Source organism: Bombus affinis, chromosome 6 (assembly GCF_024516045.1).
Source record: "Bombus affinis isolate iyBomAffi1 chromosome 6, iyBomAffi1.2, whole genome shotgun sequence".
Taxonomy (NCBI): domain Eukaryota; kingdom Metazoa; phylum Arthropoda; class Insecta; order Hymenoptera; family Apidae; genus Bombus; species Bombus affinis.
In genome coordinates, this window is record NC_066349.1 from 11,584,377 (window position 1) to 11,610,852 (window position 26,476).

Sequence of the window (26,476 nt, forward strand, 5' to 3'; positions counted from 1 at the left end):
TATAAGAAATGAAATATCTTCATATCATATTGTAACGATTTGGATAAAACTTTCGACCAGCCTATTGAGTTGAAACTTATTCAGAAGTGGTTTCTTGAAAAACTAGTAAAGCGATGAGATGAGTAAAGTGGAATATGTCTGACAAAAATGTCGAATCGCTTGAAGCGTTCGGTTCTAAACGAATGCTAGGAGTATGATCTATCAGTGGTTAGACTGAAAGAGGAAACTGTCTAGTATTTACAGTTATACGATCGCTCCGATGACCAACCCGTCCTCGAGTGGAATTCCGGATTTTTCGTTCGTTGAAAATTCGCATCATTCGCATGCCATTCTATACTTTCGATTTAATCTGTTATTACCGCTTCTTTCGAAAATTGGAAACACCCTGAGAAAATGAAACCGGAAACGGAGACGGAGAAAATGGAAGAAAGTGTTAGAGAGAGTTAAAAGTTGGACATCTGAAAGCTTAAGAATTTATATGTAGTAATTTCTATATCGCGGGTATTTATGCTTTTATGATAAATTTAGTGATAACGAAATTCACAGATTGTATTATAAAAATATATACATAAAACATTCGTAGTAGGATACTCTTTATAATTTTTGATGGATGAAACGAATTTTTATGTAAGTTCCACTTCTTTAGTTCTGTACATAAGAATATGAGATTTATATTATAAAATATTTGTTATAGTAGAATCTTCCATCTCCGAACTAATAGGGAGACAATAGCGTTTAGACAATTAAATAACAAATTAGTAAATTTTCCACTAATTTTTGTACTTTTAAAGTCTTCGACTCTTTCTTTGAAACATCCTATATACGTAGAAGGTGAGAAGTGGAAGCTGAGAATAGCAAACGAGAGAAATACTTTCACTAAATATGACGGATGAATGCTGAATGAAAAAATTTTAGGTCCATTGAAGCTCAATTTTTTTGTAGCGCTCGTAACTTCGATGATGGATTAGCTAAAAAAGAAAAGTTATAAAGATACTACAATGATTGATTTTGTTGGAAAGATGTTCCTTAGTCTGAAATTCTTTCAACTAGTCAAATTAATTTTATAATTTGTCATTTTGTAATTTATTGTCGTTTATCGAATTTGATAGAAGTGCAACGATACACTGCAGAGATTTATTAAATACTGTAAAGTGAACGACTTGGAATTTTTACAGATGAAAATAATTCCGAATCAGTCATCAACGTAATTTTGCAATTTTATAGGTCTGTGTAAATTGCGAGTTAGCCTTCATACGGTTATTAATATCCAAGAAATCCTGTGCTTTGCTTGGCAATTAAATTGTCCGAGAATGGTAAAAGTATAAATGGATCACAGCATCCAAGAAGCTCGATAAAAGCACAGACGAGGTTGTACCTCGTTTGTGATAAAAGTGATTAATTACCGATAGGGAGTAATTAATTGCACCTATAATTTAAATATATAATTTAAATTAAATTTAATCGTACAACGTTAAGATTTAATTTATGTTACAGAAGCAATAAATTATATTGTTCGTTAATTTTACCAAACCGAATCCTTCTCCTCAACTTATCAAATTGCTTAGATCCTGAGAAAAAATACTGTCTTAAGGCAGATTTTTTTTGATGACCACCTTATGTCATGATAGCAAAATTGTAATAGCCTTCCTAAAAACTACTTTGGAACGTATTCTCTCACTAGTCTTTCAAGGGTTAAAGAGCAAAATATCTTTCATTTAAAAGCTACGAAAGATTTTCCGCGATCATCCTACTGTATTACAAATTCAATACCATATTATAAATTCCTAATTCTAATCAAATCAAATCTTGCCCAAATAAACCTTCTGGATAATTTTATTATAGAAAATTTACGGGAATCTTTTTCAATAAACATTGACACTAAACTTTTCTAGAAACCAACGGAAACAAAAGAAAAACCAATCCACCCAACCCTTCGATTGCAACGAAAATGATTTATCGAGGAACGACGATTCAAACGAAATCCAAGGAAAATAGCCTTGCAGCTCCGGGTATTCACTGGATGGGAAACGTTCTGGATGTTTTCGCAGCGTAGTAAAGTCGGTGCACGCCTCGGCCCGATCCTTTTACTCAACGGCACAATGCACGTTCTCAAGAAAGGGAGAAAACGCAACGAGAGCCACGTGGAGAGAACACACGAAGAAGGTGTAATACACACCATGTCGTCGCCAAGGAAAGAGGACGGCGAACGAGAACGAAGGAGGTGGAGAGGTGAGCCCGGTATAAAAGGGTCGTTGCAAGCCGCCTCGTCTGTTTTAACACTCTCACCGGGTCGCTCGGTGGATATCACGAAGAACTCGCGTCGTTCAACGACCTGGACACATACTCTTCGCTTGAATAGGAACTATTATCCTTCGTCGAACAACGAAAAAAGAAGCGGGAAGTGAGGTGAGTCGAAGGAAGTCAGCTTAACGAACCTCCCTTATCGGAGTTCTAATCTTCAACCCTCTTCTTCGATTCGTGGACGTCCGTGGAAATTCGTGGAGCAAGTGGGCAAACGTGGCGCAGTTACCCTTTTTCGACGATCGAAACGGATTCGGTTCCATCGGTGGATGTATACGTATAATGTCACGGATCGAAGATTCTACTAATCGAGTTTCGAGAGAATCTTAGCAGTGATGCTGTGTGCAACGATAGTGGCTTAGCTCTTGTCATGTGGTAACCTCGGTAACTCGTTGTGATAGTTTGCGAACCAATATTAGTTGTTATCGCATAGGGGTTCTTCTACTGTTCAGCTATGGATTTTTATCGAAATTTGTATTTTTCTGCATCTAACTAAGCAAGTAGAACTTAAACAGAGATCCGTTTCAACGTCTAAATCTTATGATAACTTCACTTTTCGCAATATTTTTGCATACTACGTGCATTTTGTACATTTTTTATAGATTAATGTTTTTCATAAACGCGTAAACATCCATAGCTTATTTATTATATCTTTCACATTTTGTCAATCGGAACTTGAATACGATCCATTGCGCTAACGCGATTTAGGGACGAAGATGAGGAAGTTACTTCGATTTTAGAAGTACATATAACAGGAGTTTGGTTCGGTATTAGATTATTATCTAATAAGCAGTGCATGGTTCCTCTGGGCTTTTTTTTTTAAATGGGGAATTTTCTTTGAATTCTTGAATGAGATTCATTATGATAGGGATTTCTCTAAAATATATATTGATAAAGTTAGTAGAGCAATGACAAACAATTATACAAAATGAAGATTGATATCGATAGCTTATTTGCACCCAAGATATCTAATGTAAAGAAACGATACTTCCTATGGATTAATATAAGAGGGACTGCATTATCCGCAATCATGAATAACTAAAATAGCTATAAATAATAACTAGAACATTCGTGTAAACTTCCAATGAAAGCTTAATCTTGCATATCTATCACGTACATAGTAAGCAAATTTTTGATGGTATTCGTTCTCTCAGTTTTCTTCTTTTTGTTTCTTTCTGTTTGAAACAAATGGATGCACTTTTTAATGATGAATTTCTCGTGAATTTCGTGTTCCTCTTTTTTCTCATTTCTTTTTGGAGAAAGATAATGGAACGTCGAATTATATTATACGTATACGAGCACCTCGTTTCTTCTTATTTTTCTTCTCTCTTTCTTTATCCTCGAAGAAAGATCGATGCGTTTCTTCGAATATCAAACATCAGTCATGAATTTTTCGTGACCTTGTATTTTTATTTCCCTGTTTACTTTCTTCATTTTCACATTAAGAGAATTAGTCGTGAATTTCCTGGTTTCTTCCCTTATCCTTTTGATTTCTCTATTCCCGGAAAAAGATAATAGAATGCGTTTCTTTGAACGATGGCCAAGTAACGTTTATTTGCCTACCGTTAGCCGTGAGAATACGACTGCATGGGAATCTTGATGTCGCCAGTCGAAGGTCAGAATAACTCCAGTGTCAAATGAAACTCTTTGTTGGTCCTGGGAAAATTGTGTTTCTCGTGGTTACGTTCTTCTCTTATTCTCGTAATTCAGTTAACAACATCTTCGTATATTATGCAACGATGCTTGCATTCTTACGAGGATAAATAGAATTGTAACGACAGTAATCTATTGTAAAATCTCTACTTTCATTAATCGATTAATCTGATATTTTCTTCTTAATTACTTTCCTCAATTAGTTTTCTGTAAAAAATATTATTTTCTTCAGACTTGAAAATGTAATTAGGAATTTAGTTCTTAGTTAATTAAGTTAATAGATTCATACAATCCTTATACTTTTATTTAGATCTTTTTATAGAAGAAGTTAAGGTCGAAGCAGAATAGAGTATGAAATAAGTGGAATAAATGCATTCGGATATCTAGAACGCGGTTTATCAAGCAACAGCAATTTGCAATTTGAACGTGACCCCGTTTACCACAATATCGAACAGATGGAAACTTAAAAAATTTCCTACGTGCTGGCAGGATTCTTTTATCTCCCCACCGTATCCAGGAATAAGTGAAATATTTCCTTCTCGTTGTCTCTACACAAAGGTTCTTGTTTCTACATAAATAGAACTTCGAAGAAAGAAAAAATATAAATTAAACATTTTGTTAGAAACAATCTTCAAACTAACAGAAAATTCGAAGAACAAAAACTACCTTGTTTTGATAATACTTTGCTAATTATTATTTACGAATAATCAAATGAAAGATTATTTAAGAATATAAGAATTATTTTAAAAAACATAAACAAAATTGTAATGGAAGGAATTATTAAAAAATGTACTTTTCGTTTTCCAGAAAAATGAAGTTGGTGATAGCGTTGGGAGTATTGTGCTGCCTGGCGGCAATCGGAACCGCATCGCCGCTGCCAAAAATCTCAGCGGCGACTTCTACGTCGAATCAGGTTGCAACCGGAAGACAGGCGACGCAGCAGCCAGCAGCAGTCAGCGAAGACGATGACGATGACGACGATGACGACGACGACGTCGACTTCGATATCACGGGTGACGACGATGATGACGACGATGACGACGACGACGACGACGACGACGACGATGCTTCCGATTATTTCGAACGTTTCATCGAGGATATATTAGGTAGGTCCCGTTCTCTTCGTTCGCAATTTGAGAATAAGAATTAATTGAAAGGACAGTATAATCGATATAATTGAAATATTTACTTATATAGTCAATACAAAATATAAATATAGTCTGATCCACGAATCATAGAAAAACCACATTTAGAATAATTTGAATATGCAAATTTTTTATTAGTGATAAAAATAATTTAAAGAAGTATTTCTAGAATAGAAATTATACCGTTATAAAAGTAGCACGCTTGAAATTTCTATATTAAGGAATGTTTCGTCATTTTTTCGGGAGCAAATCACCATAAAAGATTTTGCTGAATTTTACTTTCAAGACTTCAAAAACATGATTCGGAACCTATAAAAATGTGCCAGGAATTTAATAATCACATTGGTTTATTTGATAGCGAAATTTCATTTTTAAAGTATGGTTCGTGATATTTAATTATAACGAGCTCAAGTTAATTATAGAATTCCAGTTCACTGGCCGATTAGTCCATTTAATGGCTTTTGCTTTCTTCGTATGGTTATCGGAGATCCGTCAATAAGATTTCGTTGAATCGAACAATGGGAAGGATCGCGGTGCGAATGTGCCAGCCGTTACGCAAACATTAAACTTCGGGTTAGCGACATGTCCGACGGAAATTCTGGTGCGTTCACGTAGCTGTAACGGTACAAGATACTTCAAACTCGCCCGAATTAACATAAATCGACGGCGACTCCAGTTCGAAAAGAATTTCTACGCGCTACTTCTTTTATATCGACCCACATACGAAAAGATAAGTCGCAACTGCCAACATTTTTCGTTACACGATCATTGAAGATGGAGAAAACGACAGTTATTGTACTATATATAGTATTATACATAATACTTATACATATTATATATATGTACTATATACAGTATTACACATAATATTTCAACAAGTTTATAATCCATTGCTAATTTTATTTGCTAATCCATTTGCTGGTTTTGATTAAAATTTTAGTTCATTTTTGGTATACTGCAAAGAATTCTAGAAATAAGAAAATTTTATTAAACACTCTAATCCTTAATTAAATAAAAAATAACCCTAAAAAATATTCCATCCAATTATCAGGATACCCTTGCACAATTCAATGATAGTATTAGCAAAATTTTACAATTCATAAATTACAAGTTATTAATATTGATAAATTCTTTTGCATAACAGTAATAACTTTGCTAGTCATTTGATCATCTTGTTTAACATAAAATCTAAGACATTTAAAGAAAAAAATACTAATTACTAATATAAAATTACTAATGTTACCAATTGCAATAAAATTATCATGTGCAATATTCACGAGTTCCAAAGGAACACAATTTAAACAGAAATAAGTAATCGGAAAGACACGTGAAAGACAGCTTCTATAACCAACAAACCATGAATTGCAGGTGAAGAGGACGACGATGACGACGACGACGAAGCCACCCCTGTAGAACCAGTGGCGCCAGTAGTGGCGGCGCCAATAGCGCCTGCACTTCCGGCGGCTGTCGAAGCCGATTTGAACGCCGCCGCCGCGGAAGCGGAGCATGCAGCAGAAACCGCTGCGGAGAGCACAGCCGTGGATAGCGAGCCGACAGCCGTCGAGGAAGACGAAGGAAACGCAGTGGGAGAGGGGCAAGCCGTATCCGGTATCCACGAAACCGGGCTCGAAGGTGCGGAATCCGTGTCAAATCCTGTCCACGTCCCAGCCGTATCAACGAACGAGGCAGATACCGAGGACGATGATGACGAGGACGACGAGGACGACGAGGACGACGTCGATCTGGTATACGCCGAGGACGACGATGACGAGGACGAGGACGACGAGGACGATGAGGATGACGAGGACAGCATCGCCGACATCGCTGGCGCCAGGCAAGCACGTGAGTTCAAGGGAAAGAGCAAGAAACACAGTACAGGGCGTAAACACGCGCGTAAATCTCGCACGCGTGCTACATCCCCTTCCTCGAAGGCTGTCGTTTAACCAGGGAGGAGGGAAACGAGTGGCAAGTCACGTACAACGATTCCTGACAATCACGCGCTCAATTCATTAATTATTCGACTCTTCGCGCCGTTGCGAAACGGTCGATGCTTTCTATGGGTCGTGTGGATGTTCTAGGTCAGACTTTTGCTTTGAGGTTAGGTGTACTATTATTTTGTTTGTCTTGGAAGAGGGTATTTGGGAATGTTGTCTCGTGATGGGAACTTCGTGGATTAAATTATTTTGATTTGTACGAATCTCTCAGAAACCAACTGTGCTTATTTTTACCTGCAAGTACATGATTAGTATTGAATTTCTTGAAGAATAGCTGACTTACTTTTATAGATTTATTTCTCGTAAAGAGATGATATATACAATAGCAAATTCCAAGTGTAATTTGAAAAAATAATATCCGTAACATTTTTCAATTTATGTAGTATGAATTTCCTAGTTTTAATTCAGGGTTAATTTTATATGGGACAATTTTAGAATATTATAGATGAAAAGTTCAAGCATTTAGTTTCTTTTTATGTGCACGTGTTTAAATATTCCCTACGAAAAATATAAATAACCATATATGTACATATAAAGGTTCTTTTTTAAAACAAAAGTAACAAGCTCCAAAACTTCATAGAAGTTCTACACAATTGCAAAGTTCAAGAAAAACGAGACACCAATCCAAGGACCCTATTCACCAAGACACATTTTCAAGCAGCACTTGCATAAAACATAAACATATAGAAACATATAAACGGTTAAAAGTAATTCATTCAAAATTAAAATTCCTTTACATGTGATCCACTTTACTCTTGTCCATTTAATCAGATTTAATTATTCTCTACAGTCTTTAGAAGAAGAAAAGTAATCTAAGCAAAAGCTAGCCTAAAATCTGACGACCACTAGAGCTTGCGCACTCGTTCATAAAAAGGCAAAGCTCCACCGATGCTGTTCGACATATTATTTCATTTCTGCCACAATGAATTTTTCTTGACACTAGTTTCTGAAATTTTCTTCCAAAAAATAAAAGCGTCAACGCTTAAGAAAATTTTGGTCGATCGTTAAAAAGTAATTAAAATCGATCGTCGAAGATTCCTTTTTTTGTCTTGACTAACTACTTGTTGCTTTCGATTTGAGAATTCACTTGAAAATCATTGAAACGCCCAGTTGTAGTGGTAGACATGTAACACTAGATTAGTAGAAGTAGCGGTAGTATATTTATTCTATTTATTAACGTGGATACCTCTACTCGAAGCGATTCGCACGTGGTCGAACAGCATGGTAAGTCAATACGTAACATCCTGATACCTTCTCGTAACTCCCAACCACGCGTTCTTCGGTTGTTCCAACGGAGCTTACACGATTTCCGTTTACGGTATTCAATTCTAACTGTTAAGCCAGTAACACCGTGCGAATTATAAGAGATGGAATGTACATAAGCATTTTAATTAAAGATTAGGGTTTTGAATGTGTTTTGAAGAAATATCTGTAAAATGTATTAGAGAATATAAAATTCGTGTTTTTAATATACACGTATATAATTAAAAACTTCAATATCTGCATTTAAGTACATAGATTTATATTTTTTTAATTCGCGCAATTGAGAAAAGTAAATTAGGTAAAAAATCGGGGTGAAGTAGGAAGCCTAAGATAGAAAATTAGAAGTAGATACAAAATATATGTATACGATGAGACTTCTGTATTCATGGGGAGTGAATTTCAGGTTTCAAGCATCACTATAGATAGTAGATACAATAAGTGGTTAACAACAGTAACTAATAATGAAATGACAGTTATAGCAAAAATTACCTAAGATAGGCTGTCTTTTCAATATTTGCTATACTGCATTCACTCTTTTTCTTCTTCTAATGATAGGTGAAACGAGGTTAATGATGTAGACGCGTATGACGTTAGGCTATTGCATCTGCTGACAATACGTCAAGAAATCATTAATAGCGCGGTGGGAATGTTTTGCAGTCACGTGAAAGCGCGATTGAAACAGTAGATAGGAAAGTTCTATAATATTTGTAATTACTGACACTGATCGTTGATTCAAGTTCTTATTATCACTATTTATTCTGTTTGAATCTTTCTTGATATACTATTTATATATCAATCGAGTGACACTTCTAGCATAATTTAACCTTAACCTTTCAGTCCTAACCTCATCTTTAATCTTCATTTGAAAAGAGATCTATAAATACGTTGCTTGTTAGCTTTTTCATTACTTATTATTTTAACTGTCTACTTTAAATATCCAGTAATTATATACGCGATATTTTATCGGCACTTATCATACATATTTATCTTTTCTCTGCCTATTTTAATAGCTACTCGATTGACGTACACCAAAAGTAACCTGTATACATCAAAGTTCACTTTTCATATCGACTTTAATGCTGAATTACAGGGTTACTGAATATAAATTGTGTATAATATTAAGTCCAGATATAACATTAAAACAGTAAATAATTAGCACTCATTACAGAGTAAAAGAATTAATATTCGTGAATTAAGCACGTGAGTAAATCTACACAGACACAGTAGTATTTATATATATACTGTAAATTAGAGGCTACAGATTTAAAAACATATTATTATATCGATACTTAAGTATATTAAGAACATATGTACATAGACCTTTAATTCCCTATAACAATTGCAAGTGTTCCTCTAATACACATTCAAAAACCTAACATTTATGTCAAAACAATGATCGATAACGTTATTACAAATAAAGTAGAAACCTCTGATAGACAAATATTCGCGTGATAACGATTATAGGAAGTCGTAATTAACATTAATTAATAGAAACAAAAACATTTATTTTTAATAAAAAAACATTCGAAACTCGTGTAAGCGCTGTTGAACGAAGCTGTTGATAGCAAGAAAGCAACGGAACGAGGAATTCAAAGTACCTTTCGATCTGTACCTGCATTTCTTTCCTTTTCTTTCTTTCTTTCTTCCAACTGTTTCCAATAAAAGAAAAAAATATTTCGCACTTCCAATTATTTGCAACACAGTAGAGCGTTCCGTGAATTATGTGATTCTAAAGCTGTATTTATGCTTCCTTCTCATATTTATTATATTTATTTGTCTTTCAGTCTATATTATATTAATTCATGTGAACTTTAGGATTGTAGAAAAAGCGAGACGTTTTATGATGTTGAATAATTATGTGCGAGAAAAGATTTCTTTTTTACGGAAAACATAAATTGTACAATAGAAATTTGGATATTTATTGATCGACATAGAATGAAGGGAAAAAGGTACTTTGGCGATGTGAAGGAATAGGTATCATTTGAAAATATCTTAGCTTGGTGACCTCACGTCACGTATTTCTTTTCCTTTTTTTACTCGTTTATCGACTAACGATCGAACGAGGAGTAAAGGAGAGAATCCGTATATCTTTACGTAAGAATGAGAGAAAGAGAGCCGTAAAGTGAACGATGTCATTTATTCGCTGAGTAAGCAATACCGCAATTGGCCACTTCAATTTTTTAACGCTAGATTTCTTTCAATTTTTCAACATTTATTCTCAATGAATGAACTTTCTTTTTTCCTCTATATATAAACAATTGGGATTCAAATCAAATTTATCTTATAATTTAAGTCTCCATTATAAATATAATCTTTTATTAAAATTATTTTAATTCAAATAATGTAAGGAACAAAAAAGAGAAAATATGTATTTGTAAAATAAAATTGTGGCCGAAAAACGGTGTTGTTTATCGCGCAGGACTTGTAACAATTCTGTTTGAAAAGAAGCTTGTACAGAAATATTGTCCGTTCTGGATTGCAAAAATACAGATAACTTATTGTTTTTAGAAAAAAACAACAAAATAAATTGTGTGTCTCGCCTTTTTATTTCTGTCACCAATCGTCCGTGTTCAAACCAGTTCCGTGTATTTGTCCAGGTTAATCGTGATCCAGAGGATAACCTCTCTTTTCCTCTTTCCCTCGTTAATCGAGGGAAAAACGAGAAGAGGAGCGACTATTCGTTTTGTTTTTCCACGTCATGATACACCGTTCTAATTATGAATAATCTCCGATATTAATCGTTTAGAGCTACTTTCTTCATTTAATACGTGATGTGCTGTGTCACTTAGCTCGGTTAACCCTTTGGAGCAATTATTTTCTTTATTTTTATTATAGTTTTGAATTATTGAATCTTTTCATTGAATTACTATTATTGGACAATTATTCAATTTCTTGGAGTTTGATACTTCAGATAGTATTTATTAATATTTATAGTCTATAAAGCTTTTAGATAAAATATAATTTTATTTAGAAATGATAGGTATAAAAGAGGTTAGGTTGGGCTTAGGTTATCAATTTTTCTATAAATATTATTTAAAATAGTGAAGCTAAAATAATATCTTGGATGAAATTACACGGTGCATCGAGAATACGTAGTAAAATCGATCTATTAAAAAAGATAGAACAATTTTTAGATTTCCTAAGAAAGATAATAATAATAACATATGAATTCAAAAATTAAAAATAGGTAAAAAACCATGCAACGTCCAAAATTTTCTATACACATGATCATAGTGTATATGTAGTATTATTAAATATTTATATTACCAAATGTTTAGTATTTATTTATAAAATACAGTAAGAAGACGAATCACGTTTGACCATATAATTTGCCTTTTAATTAGTGCAATTGCAATTGATATTATAGTTATAACTAATTGCTCTTAAAAGGGTTAATGATCGTTGCCGGAAGCTTTTCCTTTTACTTAGGAATCCTTTGCTTGTCTTGTCACTCGTTCGTAGAACTATTTAATGTACCCCTTGCTTGCAATTTCTTTGCCTTATCCTTGACGAGTAGATGCACGTGTTTGGTGGACGGCTTTATGACGACCGACGGTCACGTATTACTGGACAGTAGCACGAAACTTCGGGCCTTTTTACACGCATTCCTCACCTTTTCTAGTTTGTACCAAAGCACAGCATCACCAGAACAATGCACAGTATAATGTAATGTTAGAAATTACATCTACCTATTACGTGCACGGTGAAGTTAGCACATAACACTTTATAGTGCTAGATTGAGTATTGAACGTACAATGTATGTTAATTTTCCCTTCCCGCTTTTTCCTTTTCTTTTCGTAGTAGAAATTTACCTTCTAGTAGTAGTACGTGTAAAATCATGGTATCTGTAGAGCAATGCATAAATAGTAGATCAATTAGATGGCATAATATTAAATATTTATTATGTGCACATAGTAACGTTATTACAGAACAGGTTAATGTTAAATATAATTACGGAACGAATATCAATCGTCTTTCTTTTTCTAAGTGAAAGGTTGTAGTTAGAGCGCAATTAATATAAGCATATTATATAATTATAGGTATATCATGCTTGTACGTGTATTTATTTGCAAGCAGTGTGTTTAAACATTCATGGCACATTGGATAATTATTAGTAGATTATTTCCCATATACACGTGTAATTATTTAATATAATTTATTTAATGAAATAAAAGTAGGATAGCTTGATACTTTTTACATTTTAGGAAAATGAAAGAATTTCTTATTAAAGATGTTGGTCGAGAGTTTTGAATAAGGATCTTCTAGAAAAATGAGAGATTCTCTTACAATTAGCGTTAGAAATTACAATCATCTTTCTTAATGCTGTCTAAATTTGAAACTTCGTAAAATTAAAATTAAAATTATTTAGTTCATTTACTTTGGTTTAATGATACATTAATAATTCAAACTACTCTCGAGAACCATTTCCTGGAGCGATACATTTTTCACGTTACGTTAATCACCTTTCATTTATTTATAATTTACAATATATGAAAAATTCCCAACAAAAAACACAAGCATTAGCTTGATTTAGGAATTTAATTAAAAGGAATTTAATTTCAGAAAATTACATTTCGTTTATAAAAGCACAGCGTCCTCTCCTAGACGAAATAGAAAGAATTTAATTAACAAATGTAACTAAGCTGGAAGATATAAATAAGCAATATGCAATTTAAAAAGAATTTAATGAAAAAATTCAGCTAAAGAAAAACATTAATTAAAACGGAATTGAATCGAATTAAGCAATGAAAAGATTAAAAGGAATTTAATTAAAAACTTCAAACTAAACATTAACAAACTAAACATAACAGAACTAAACATTAATCTTTAAAAATTATAAAAAGTTTTCCAACGTAATTATCATCATCAACCAACAAAATAGCGCTCAATTACTATACTGAATAAACGAGGCGTATGTAATTAAGCGCATCTTTATTTTCTAAGTAATAAATTCCGAATGTTTATATGTTTGTATGTTTATAGGAAATTTAAAGGTGCAAAAATGCACAGTATTTATAATACACCAAACTATACAAGGTATCTGAGAAGGTCAGGACAAGATTTATTAATTACGCGTTAATGAGGCCAGCTGAGTAAAAAGGTTCATATGAACTTTATGTCCAAGAATGCTCATTTATTGAAGAGTTGCGAGCGTTCAAAGATTTCCGTGAAAGTTGTTCTTACGACTAGTTACACAAAATCGCAGATAGACGCAAATGCATTTACTATTATTTTCATAACAGCAGAATTATTCGAAATTCCATTATTCGACGAATGGAAGCCTGCGTTCTTACAGAAGAAAGAAATTGCAAACATATCTTATAACTGACAAAAAAATTAATAAAAATTCTTCGAACGCTTATAACTCCTCGATGAAGTATTTTCGAACATGAGTTTGTACGAACTTCTTTCACCTACGTGACCTCATTTACACATAACATAAGTTTTGTCCCGACTTTTTCGGACATCCTGTATATATACATACATATACAAAGCAGACAAAGTATAATACTGGTTACCGAAGTATTTAAAAAATACGAATTTCCATACACAGTATACGAATTAAATTTCCTCGTGGAACGATCGTTCGATTCGGCTTCGATTAATTTCATTCGAATTAATCGACGAAGAAGAATGCGAATGATAGACGCGAAACGAAACGAATCGTAACGAAAGAAGCGGTACGTTGTGACGCGTCAAAAATTTTAATTAAACGAAGCTGGTCGGGGCCAATTAACTTTCTACAGGACTCCGGCTGAGAGGCCAGATCCAATAAAGGTGTGACCGGGTTGAAATTTTTTCTCGGCTTTCACCAAGCACTCGGTCCAAAACAGAACGAGGCCACTGACCCAGAGTACGTTAAGCGTAAGCGTGCGTGGCGGTGCGAAAGAGTTCTCTCGTCCATGACCCTGACCCACACCCAAAGTCATGGCTGTCTCTCGTCCCCGATCACCGGCCACGTCATTCTATTTTCTTCTCGCATTCCCAATCAGCTGCAATCGACCATTGACATCGCATCTCTTTTGAATCTTTTCAATCTAACGGGGCTTAATTAAGTTTCAAGTTTTTGTTCTGTTGAATTAAATTTTGCTTTTGCATCTTTTGGGGACTTCAAATTTTTTTAATTTAATTTTTAATTGTTTAATTTATAATTTTCTAATTTAGACGTTAGAAGTTTAATTGAATCGAGATTTTTTTTTTAGTAGACTGTGACGAAATTTAATTGGAAGAGCTCGGGATTTTTCAAATTGAGAGGAGCTTCTTTGGTCCGATTGTTACTTGTTCTTCGATCTTTTCGGGGAGCTTTAGAGTTTGTTATTAGAATTTGTTCCATTTTTCGTGAGATTGAATTTTGTTTCTAGAGAGTACTGAGGTTTTCATAGATTTACAAGTTCTCCATTTGGAACAGGTTTAAGTAGATTGAACTTTTCTGCACATTTCAAATTTGTTAATAATAAATAATTAATGTTATTATTGATACATTGGTATAGGAGATGCATTAAGTCCTAACATAAATTACATATATTGCAATAAATGTAAAAGCACGAAGCTCTTATTGGTAACATACAACGTATGTCGCAAGTCAACATAACCTACAAATAAAATACACTTACTCGATATTTATAAAAATACTCGACACGGAATTTCGCTGAATGAAACCTCACGTCGCGTCTATTTCTAATCGGCCGCGATCTGAGTATTTGGATCCTCGCGAATGATCAACCGTCCGGAAGAAAGTGGCTGGAATAGGATCAACAACCGGGGAGAGTTTTTAGATAGACACGAGGAATTTTTGTCCATATGGTTGCACGCGCTGGCTAGATAGATCTGTAGGTGAGTAGGAAGCAGGTCGTGGCCCAGATCGAAGACCAGTTCAGCTCCGCAGGAGGATTCCGATATACCGTTAACATTGTCGCTCTTTCTTACGAACTTAATTCATCGAGGTCGCCACACGGAAGTTTTTTTCTCGTGTCGATTCATCGCATAGCTTAACGCTAGCCACTATCTTAGAAAACAAATGCGCGGCAATTTGAATGCCCCGATGCTCGACCATTAAATTGCATTAGCTCGCTGCCAAGAAACGCGATCGTTAACGCGATTTCACTTTGGATAAATTGATCTGGTAATTGTCCGATATACGGATAGGTGTGAAATCGATTCGCAATAATTTGAAATTCTAAATTACGGGGAAGTGTTACGACGTACTCTTCGAATTTCAAATTCGTTGCATTATTTACTAAATGGCTGAAAGTATGTGTGAATGCTTGTTACAAGTTGATCGTAGAAAATGGGTCGTTGACATTGAATCGCCATTGTGGTCGATAACCTGGCAGACGTTGAAAGCTGGACTTTTAATTCGATTATGGACATTGTTAGAAGCTCTCGTATGATGATGATTCCTTCTTGATTGACTATTCGAAATCAAAATCTAAGTAACATATAAATGTTAATAAATAAAAATGCAAATATTTAAGAAGCGTTATAAATGTTAAATAAATATTTAAATATTAAAAATAAATTTTTATACAACGCGGATTTTTCAATTTCAAGACTTTAAATACGAATAATAAATTGGAATAATAAGAAGAATACTTAAATCGTGGATCGCTAAATTGTACGTTAATAAATTGAACATTCTCCGTCCCGAGTTTCAGTAGATGTTTCTGAAGAGAAATGAAAATTAGACAAAAATTAGACAATAAATTGATAAATTTCAGGAATGATGCAGTCGGAACCAAGCAACGACGTATCAGCGATTTACGTGGCGAAATACAATCGTTTCGTGGACAACATCTTAGGAAGAATTAATAAAATCTTACGTAGCAATTATGACCCAGTGACGGTGAAATTGTCCAACGCGAATGCCAAATCAAAGTCCGGTAAACAGAAGAGCAAAAGCAAGACGAAGAAGAACAATAGCAAGACTGGAATAAAGAAGAGCAATATGGCAGTAGTTTCGGTGACCACAGAGAAAATTATCGAGGAAGTTCCTGAAAACACACAGGTATAATAAACTTGAATTATGCTATTAAAAGCAACATTTTCATTTGAAAGAAATCATATTTACTAAAACAGAATCCTGTTGTTGAAAATTTAATCATTGGTTTTAAAATAAATTTTAAACTGACCAATTCGAATTCGTTTATAGAAAACTCTGGAGGCCGTTGAAAACACGACTATGTCAGCTGCTACCGTTGAAAAGGAAGCAACTACTATCGTATCTGAACTTCAAGTATCAAGTAGATCGAACGTGGAGACAACTACAAAATCTACAAACAAACGAGTATCTAATTCGAACAGCAAAAAATCAAATAAAACTCGCGGTGGAACGAAGAACAAAACGAAACAGACTAGCAATAATAAAAATAAGGTAACAATCATACTCGATTAACGTTAATGCAAATGTTATATAATTTTGTAGTAAAATACTGTTATCTTAATTAGTTCAATGTACTTAAAATTCAGTCGTTAATTCTGCTCCTTGTAACACCAATTTTGTAATTTTTTGTTCTACATTCGCTGTGTACACAAGTGATCCGATTTCTTTTTCTTTTTTATAAAATATTATTTTCAATTCTCTTGCAAAGTTGCTTTGCAGAAGATATAATAGTTCATTTTCTTGTATATGCACGCGTACAGGTGTATTTAAAAGTCTAGGAAATAACTTTTACGATGAATAAAATCAAATAACATTTCTTATCAATTTCCAGACAAAGAAAAATAAACCAAAGGCGAGAGCCACACTTTACGGACTCGCGAGCCTACAAAGATCCGGAGACGTGTCTGTGAACATGATGAGCGATCACACCATGATCAAAACGAGATTTACTCTTGGTCCTTTGATACTAAAGGTTGAAAAGGAATTTGGTAGAGCTGCAAAGAAGGAATTGAGAAGCGCGACTGCTACCACTGCCGAAATGTCGGGTAAACTGAGTCTTCGAGTTCTTCATGGTGGTGCAGCTACCCTCAATTCCATCCGTGTTCTGCAACCTAAACAGGTAACTAGCAAATAACCTTAATTATTACTAAAAGAATAATCAATCTTACGTTTTTAACTCTTTGTGCTTTAGCGTATTTGAAAAAATGCATTCAATTTTTTATTATTAGGAGACTAGTGAATTTAAACAGAAAATTTTGTTGTTTATTGGTAAAACAGAATATCTTTTTATATATAATTTATATTTAAAAAGCGATCTCATGATTTGCTCATTTCTAAAATTCTTTTCATACAAATTACATGGTCATCTGCGATTTTTCAACTGGTTTTTTCCTCTCGCCACTTTTTAACTATTCCATTACGTAAACCTTATCGCGGAATTTTTAAGTAGATACAGCTGAACAAAACTATTTATATGTACATTTGCCATCTGGTCCTGGTTGCTTTTCATCTACCAATTTCATAATCGCACATTACGTTCTCCTCATAATATTTTTTTTATATCAACAAATGTACATAGGACAATGACCCTTTTAATTAAGTTAATCGGTCATTAAAACACCAAGAATCTTCTAGCTAGATGGTAGAATATACTTCGTCAACATTGAATCTAAAGTCAATTTTCTTAAAGTAAAACATAATTTTGTATTTGATGATAACTCAAGACTTCAACAATATTTGACCATGATATCTGTAATTCTTTATGGGTTGTGTATTTTTACTATCAGAGTGAATTGTTTTGAATTACATTCTGTTTATACGTTGGATCATCTAATGCTCTTTATCTCACATCATAAATACTTCACTAATGTCTTCAACTTTTCGCAACGTTTGCGTCAATTTTTCTGCCTTCTACATTTACATGGTTACATGGAATGTTAATTTCACTTTATATTGACGGCAGAGGCATACTCCATTCGAATGATGCGACGTTTAAATATCACGCGCTTGAATACGGCAAATTCCCAAGAATTTATGGATCGTGAATCGACATATTCTCAGCAGTGATAGGATTCTGTTGGGTTTCAATTATTACCAAACACTTTGTATGGATAAAAGTTTGAAAAGGTTGAAACATGTTGGGATTTCAAAAGACATCATTCTTTTATAATATCAAAGCTTTAAATTAATAACAATTACACTTAAAAATGAAAGTTACAATTAGACCACGGTGTTTTATATTTTTATGGTGGCAACTAAAGAAACAGAACAGAGATTAAACAGAGATTTGTCTTATCTATCGAAAACCATGACAAATATAATATTCTGGATATTTCTTCAATTTTTGTTTTATATGTATATTTCAAATGTCACGTAAATGCATAAAAATCCGTAATTCAATTATGATTATAACCATCTCATTTCTCAGAGAGGTGTAACGTCAATTTATATTAAGAAGTTCGTACGGGACGCAATTCTTAGCGGTTTGCTGTAACGTTTTCGCCGCAGCAATTTCCTACCGCGTTTTAAACTCACTGCCCACGATTTCCACGAAGCTTTGCCTCTTCATAGAAGCGTTTTATTGAATATGACGATGCGTCTACGCCGATGTTCAATCCACGAAGCGTAAAATACATCTTGTCACGACGAAAACGGTTCGCTGTTGTTTCCTGGACAGTTGTATATTACTTTGCGATGACCACTGCATGGGAGCGTATTCTCAAGCTAAGTCTACACTTGCTACGAACAATTATCCGCAGATACATGTCGCACCTAATTAGCATCTGCCTTTCTATGGATTTTTCACGAAAGGCAAATACTGACCGACTGCTTATTAACACGTATCTGCAAACAATTGTCTTTCGATGTATACTTAGCTACAGCATCAATGCGTCTAACATGCGTCTATGAAGCGACCCTTCGTGTACAACGGCACCTAAAACGCAGCAGCAAACTGCCTCGCGGCGGTGATGTCGTCGCAAACCGCTCGTTTGCACCGGGTTTAACGGTTCGCAGGCAATAAGATAATAAAGCGCACCGAGTTCAAGGAAAGGAAGAAAAGTTATGCTAATTCCTAACATCCGCGTCGTTGCGGTCTCCCCCGTTATAAACGGTCGTCTATAGCTTAACGTTATAATATTTCTAACTTATGGTTTTATGATCTTGCGCTGTAACAATAGTATTCGTTTAAAAATACGACAGTGAACCTACCGTTTTCAAATTTGTAAAATTATCTTCGTTGAGTCGAATCAAGATTAAGACACGTAATAATCGGACTTTGTGACTTGTTCCATTGATTATTCAAACGACGAAGGTTTCTATGCGCGTTGAAACGTGTTTGACGACGCATGAGCTTCTACTTAGGTTTCATAAGGTCTGCATCAGTCTCAGTTTAGTTCCGCGTTATTCTTCTGAATTCTTCTGAATTTTTGGAGAGATACCAACATCGGAGCGCGTCTTCCACAATGTCTGATTATCTTCTAACTGCAGTATTACTATAATAGGATTACTATAATATAAATATATTACTATAATAGGCGCTGATTATAAAAAATGAAGACCTAGAGACTAAAGAGAAATAGACAAAAAGATGGTTAATCGAGGGAAACGGATGTTCCAATTTCGCGTTATTAAAAGAACTCCAGACGAATGAATCATAGAAATCATTTGCGTATGGATGATTCTGCTTTTCAACGTCTATTGGATAAGATTTGCCCGAAGATTAAGGAACAGAATACAATGACGAGAGTCTAGGATCCGTGTCATCCTCTACACGGTGAAATCTGTGTTCCAGTTGAGCGTTGCTCATCGATTAAGGCAGATTTCTGATTTTCGCATCGATACAAGTTGCTACTGATGCCGATTTGCCAATTTGCCGAACTACGTACATTATAAAGTATATCATGAAATCTAAGGATCAAATGCATGCATCGTGACATGTTCTAATAGGAAGCCTCAACATCATATGTCAAAATCGATAAATATTAGGGACATGTGGTTTCTTTCGATAAGTGATAATGTTTCAGATGATTAAACATTCGTTTGATTAAACAATCGAATTTCAAGGACCTTGGTAGTTGGACCACAACGCAAGTAGTGGACTCTTAACAGTTAATCGGAAATTAGCAATCGAACAAGTACTTATGATATCGTTAACTGTAGATTGTGTTGATTTCAAATCATTCGTTATATTTCATTCTTATCGTATTCGCCTTTTTTTTTTTATATCATTGTTATGATTACGAATAAACGAGTAAGCGAATAAGTACAGTTTATCGATATTTACATAGCTGAATCAGAATTTAGATAAATGCCATTTTAAATATCGGACTATCGATCGAATTATCTGCTTAGATATAAGAAGTTGATATTAAAGTTTTCCATTTTGGTATTCGATTTTCCCTTACAGTCGTTTACGCTTGATTATATTAAATGGCGGAATACTTGGAAAAGTTACTTGCGTAGGTATTATAGTTAAACCATTATGCTCTGTGTTATTTAATCACTCCTATTCTCTTTCCACGTAAATTGATTTCGCTGTGAAATCTTTTAAACGTTCTTCATTACAAATTATAATATATTAGGTATTATTTAAGCATTATTTAAACTTACTAAAAGCTCGATTAATTACTTGTGAAATATATGAAAAGAAACAGTTATAAGATATTGAAAAAGATATAAGTTGATAAATTTCATCGAATATATCTATTTTAAATTAATATTCAATAATTTATAATTTAAAATTCAAGTTAGAGATGAAAATTCGTTTGATACAATGGTCGTAAATGAGCATTGACCTCGATCACGAATAAGCAGAGGTGGATCAATTCTTCGGCCTCTCAGATTATCAGATACGTGTCACGCCACTGAGTTCTTATTCGTCGAGAATTTCCATACAAAAAATTAATAATGCATTCGCCTTGGTTGAATATTTTACTGTCGCACAGGCCACTCGCTAAAGCGAGGAAAGATCAACAAAAAATTTATTACACGATAGAATCAACCTTTTATCGGTTTCAATTCTATATCCGTAAAAGTGAGACACGCTATGAGACAAAATTAAAAGACACATCGTCGGTCTTCTCTTACGCTATGTCGATCGAAAATAGATCAAAGATATAGAATAACAATTTTTCACAAGACGCTTTGCTTCCGGGGAAAAAATAAATATAATAAATATAAATTATATATGGGTTATAAAGTAACGTTAGATATCAAATAATTAATATTAAACATTACAAAGCAATATCTCGTCAATATTAAATAATAATATTAGATCAGAAGTACAGAAACGCGTTGAACAAAATATACTACGGAATGTCATCGTTCGACCTGTTGCCTCATTCATTCCAGCTTCGTCCGATTAAAAATTTATATCTTCGAATGTTGTCACTTTCTTACATAACTTAATCATTTCGATGATTACATTGAGAAAGTCCTTGCAAGCCTTCTAAGCTACTTTCACGATCGCTGTCAACTGTCTGCCGTCAGCATCTTATTAAAATAAATTATGAATAATAAATTTACTTTCTGTCATACCAATGGGATTATAGTAACATATACAGTATTATATCTACCCAAAGGTTATCTATTACACGTGACATTCTAAGTTCAGTGTTTCGGGGAATATCTCACAATATTTTTTGTCAATTATGCATTAATCATGTCTTTATGCCAGCAGAACAAATATTCTTATATTTTCTATTTAAATCGTGGCTGAATAGCAATCTCATACATATTAGAATATAATTTAAGCAGTTAATTAACAGTTAAGTTAAACATTACAATTTATTACATTTTATTATCATTCACTAAATTGAAAAGTTAAGTTTTATTCGCTATATTAATATAGTAAGCTAGTACAATAGTATAGTTTACTATATTTACTATATAATATTGTTAATATAATTGTTGATCTAATTACCGTTATATATTATTAATATCTACACGTGATTACGTAATTGTTCTTAAACGTTACTTTATGAACAATAGAATTAATTTCCAATTGTGTGACTAGTGCGGATTGTTGCTTTATCAATTTCATATGCATCTTATCTAGTTTACAATAGGTTTCTTTTTATGAGGTAATTATAATCCTTGTCTGTAAGAGACGGTAATGCCATTCTGCAGACGATCACCAAACGATTATTATCTTCTTCAAACGAAACAGTGCTTTTGGCACGTGTTTTGCACGTTTACCTTTATCAAGCATTGCCTCTTTAACAACTACATCTCCATCGCTATCTCTCAAACACGTTTCTGAATATTGTATAATATCACGAGTTTTGTCACGAGTAAAAAAACTGCCTTAAAAGTCTATGTCTGATGACTATCTCCCATTTATCTTTTATTTGATGACTATCTCGTTTAAGCTTTTGTTTGCCATTTGACTCGCGTGGATCCATTTCTCGACTTTCTTTACTTTTTCATTTGTTTGTCATTACTTATCCATTCTTCTCTACCTTTCCTATTGTTTTCAACTTTTCCGGTATCCTTTATATTTTTCATTTTCTTTACCTTGTTTTTTAGTTCTTTTCCTTGTTTTTTACGCTTTTCTCTTTCTAATATGTGATCTAATAAGTAACTCTAATCCTGTCAATAAGCATAATGTCAAATAGAAATAAGTATAATTATACTTATACCGCTACTATCTTATCTTTTCTTTTTCTTACCTTTCACTTGCTTCTCTATTCCTTTTTCCATTTTCTTTACTTTCTCATCCTTCTATTTTTCACTTTCTTCTCTTATTACCATGGGATTACAAATTTTCACGCATCTGCAGGAAATCTGATAGTGGAAAAATTCACGGAATCCACGTAATATGAAAAAATGTGTAAAACGTACAAAGTATAGAGTTACGATGTTCAATGGATAAAACAATTTCCCACCTAAGTTCCTTTCTTTTAATTATATTAAAATATCAAACGACGAATAATAAAATGGCTTACCATCGTCCGAGGCGCTATTTTTCTTGCTGTTGGTCGTGGATTAGTTAATTTACAAGTAATTATCGTTAATGGCATTCTTCCAACTTCCTCTTTTCGTTCATTGTTTGATGAACAATCATCAGCCTTGGATTTCACCAACCAACTTGTTGAATTGTCTTAACATTTACATAAGCCTGTTGACATACTAAATTTAAAACTGCCAACAATTTTTACGATCCATTATCCACATTCGAAAGAATTACGTTCGATAACGTTGTTAGCATTTAATTCACGTGTGTTACAGAAAATTTCTCCTTCTTTAATCTGCCGTGCACCAGTCGACGACAGCACGAAATTTAATGAATTCAGTTTCGAAAGAAAGCACGTCTCGCACGCAGATTCCAGATCGTCTCATAAATATTGTAGTTTTTTATTTCTATAGGAAATATCTTATGAAAGAGAATAAGGTGTTCGATAGATGAGAGAGATGGAAAGTTTGAGAAATTGTCGGAAGATAGAGTTTCTCTAATTTTTACGTTTCATCCTCGTTGCCGTTTCAATCAACGAAGAGGATCGTAAATGACGAAAACCAAAAGAAAGATGCATCGATTATACGATGATCCCGTAATATGTAAATTCTTCATTTCTTCCAATTTGAAACCAATTACACACTGAACTAAAAATACTCAAATTGTCAAAGGTAACTGATATTTTATAAACGATTAAAAAAAAAAAAAAAATAGATATTTCATCTGTAAATTCTGCAAACTGATGCAATCTAATATCGTCACCATCGAAGGTTTAGATCTGAAGACACTGAAGTTAACTCGAACTTATTAACTTATTATTGCGACGATTACTTAAACAATTTGTTAATCTCGATGTTATTTGTTAATTAGGTGCGAGTGGAGAGCGCGGACGATCACGACAGAACGCGCGAATTCGTCTGGAAAAGATCATCGCACATCGCTCATTTAGTCTCGGAAAAATTATCATCAGCCACGAGGTCGATGCTTCGACCTCCACCTGTTGCAGTCGCCGCCGCTTAAATCTTCCTTCGCATCATCGTTGGTCTTAATGAAAACCATCATCCACCATTAAAGCAGACTTCTCTCTTTTTCTTTCTTTCTTAAATTATTAGACGAATTTTTACGCAATTTCATATTTTTGCCAAGAAGGATCTAAAGAAATGATACCTAGTAATGGTAATAATAGTAATATGTTTCGTCTATTAAAAACTATGATCATTCATACTTAGTATATGTTATATATTCTTGTATATTGTACGCATTCTGTGGATTTTTGTATTTTTAAATTTTTATCAGAAATGCACAAAAATCCACAGTCTGTAAATTACTATTCACGAGAGCAGTCTTCTCTTTATGGTATTTGCGTTTGATTTTATGGCTGTTTGTTTCTCGAATCTAAAGAGAATCTTCTGTAATTTCGTTAGCTTCGAATCGCGAGAATTGGATGCTTTCATTGGATAAGAATTTAAGTATTTGATTCTGAATCGTTTTGAATAAATTAGTTGATGGAGTATGTTACATAGAAGAGTAGCCAAATTTATTGGTTGAAATGTTGTTAAAAAAATTAGAGTGTCGATGAATGCATTTCAATTCTCGATTGGCTCTCTAAATATCTCGGTATACGTATTTGTTATGCTTCGTGCGTCATTGATAGAATTCATGATGTTCGTTATAGATAATAGTTTGATTAATTGAACGATGATAGATATTGATAAACCGTATGTGGAAGAGCGTGGAGTTGTGGCAAAATTAACGTACTTTCGTAGCTTTTCGCTTTCCATTATTATTATCTAAAAACTGACAAATTTCTATTACTCAGATCTTGTGTTTTGACTTAAATATGGTTTGAGGATTTAATGTTACAGTTTTATATCACTGGTTTATATCTTTAAAGGTACAATTTATTCGTTTCTCTTTTTTTACTTTAAACACTGGGAATTTTAAGAGTCAACAAATAGCAAACTGTTTATCCTTCCTTCACCTAATTTTAATAGCAATTTTTGTAAGAAAGAACGAAGGATAAACTGGTTTTGAAAGAGTTATGCATTTTCATTCTAGACCAATATTCGCTATTAATTTATTTATTTATTTCTAGTAATTTCTATGAATCATTCGCAAAGTCTGAAACATTTTCATGCTGCGATATCGATGTAATCTGCATTTATACCTATTGTTTTATGTTACCCGATACTTAAGACAATTGAGCTTACATTTATAAAAAGATTCATTGTAAAATGAATAAGTCAATTTTTTTTATACCGTTTTAATAATACTCTATCAATATTTATATATCAATAAAGTACTTTAAGTAGATTTACACTGTTGAATTCTAATTTATCTAAAACAACAACTCTGTCAAAGACAAATTTATAGATTCTAGAAGGATTATCAATACAAAATCATATATATTATTTTGTTTTATCATATTTATTCATTTTAAAGTAAGGAAATGATGACATACAAAAGACACAAGTGATTTCTGTTTTGATTATATTCCATACCTTTTTTTATGCAGTTTGAACTAGAAATAGAAGTGACTAGTTTTATCGCAGAATGTTATTAATATTTTATGACATTCGTGACACATGTATTTAATATGTAAACATATTAAAAAATGACAAACGTAGGATATTTGAACAAAGGGACTTAAAATTATTCCACAATGTCTACTTTTGGTGAATAACTAACGCACAAATATTAAAATTTAACTAAATACAATTTACTCGCTGATTTGGTTTCTGCTTCGATTGAGAGCAGGGGGTTCTAATTTTAGATTATCTCATTTTCTTCGTTTATGGTATGCATAATCGCGTACCGCCGTTATTGATTAAATACAAATGATACTTTGTTAACGTAGTGATTATTGAATGAAATAGTTTGTTTAAGAATTTGCTGCAAAAGAAAGTTACGTCTCAAAAATACCGCTTGCTGTAAATCTTTAAATTGACGTCTTTAATAAAATTAATTCTAGTAAATAAAATTGCCTTTCTTACGATCGAAGTTCTGATAGAATTTTATTACAATTCGGTTTATTAATATTTCATCTACTATCTTTCTATTTGATAATTTGTTAGGAATTTAAAAAAGACATAAGCGAAATATTTACGTCATCGTTGTAACGTAACGTAGATAATTAAATTTAGCTGTTTACTCAAATTAGAAGAAGAAATTATCTGTCAAAAAACATACATCTGCAATCTAGCTTATTTACCTTCTTTATAGTTATAAAAACTGTAAACAAGATTATTACTGATTCGAGTACAAAAAAGCGAGCGGAACAAATCAC

At 33.3% G+C, this 26,476-nt stretch overlaps 1 protein-coding gene and 2 long non-coding RNA genes across 4 annotated transcripts; 1 reads left to right on the forward strand and 2 right to left on the reverse strand.

Moving 5' to 3' along the window:
• Positions 1 to 1,541: 1,541 nt before the first annotated feature.
• On the forward strand, positions 1,542 to 25,507 carry LOC126917543 (uncharacterized). 2 transcript variants are annotated; one of them, XM_050724491.1, is made up of 7 exons: positions 1,542 to 2,406; positions 4,762 to 5,060; positions 6,468 to 6,731; positions 16,075 to 16,361; positions 16,506 to 16,727; positions 17,068 to 17,355; positions 24,061 to 25,507. In XM_050724491.1, exons 2-7 carry the CDS (start codon positions 4,766 to 4,768, stop codon positions 24,208 to 24,210), a joined length of 1,506 nt encoding a protein of 501 aa, XP_050580448.1. In that variant the 5' UTR covers positions 1,542 to 2,406; positions 4,762 to 4,765; the 3' UTR covers positions 24,211 to 25,507. The 2 variants fall into 2 exon arrangements, with proteins under 2 accessions (XP_050580448.1, XP_050580447.1); XM_050724490.1 differs by having other exon boundaries at positions 1,544 to 2,406; positions 6,468 to 6,941.
• Positions 3,700 to 4,860, reverse strand: LOC126917555 (uncharacterized). The gene is made up of 3 exons (XR_007710986.1): positions 4,748 to 4,860; positions 3,865 to 4,161; positions 3,700 to 3,796 (listed from the first exon to the last, which is right to left on the reverse strand). It is a non-coding gene; the product is annotated as an uncharacterized LOC126917555 (long non-coding RNA).
• Positions 12,232 to 15,341, reverse strand: LOC126917556 (uncharacterized). The gene is made up of 2 exons (XR_007710987.1): positions 14,971 to 15,341; positions 12,232 to 14,349 (listed from the first exon to the last, which is right to left on the reverse strand). It is a non-coding gene; the product is annotated as an uncharacterized LOC126917556 (long non-coding RNA).
• Positions 25,508 to 26,476: the final 969 nt, after the last annotated feature.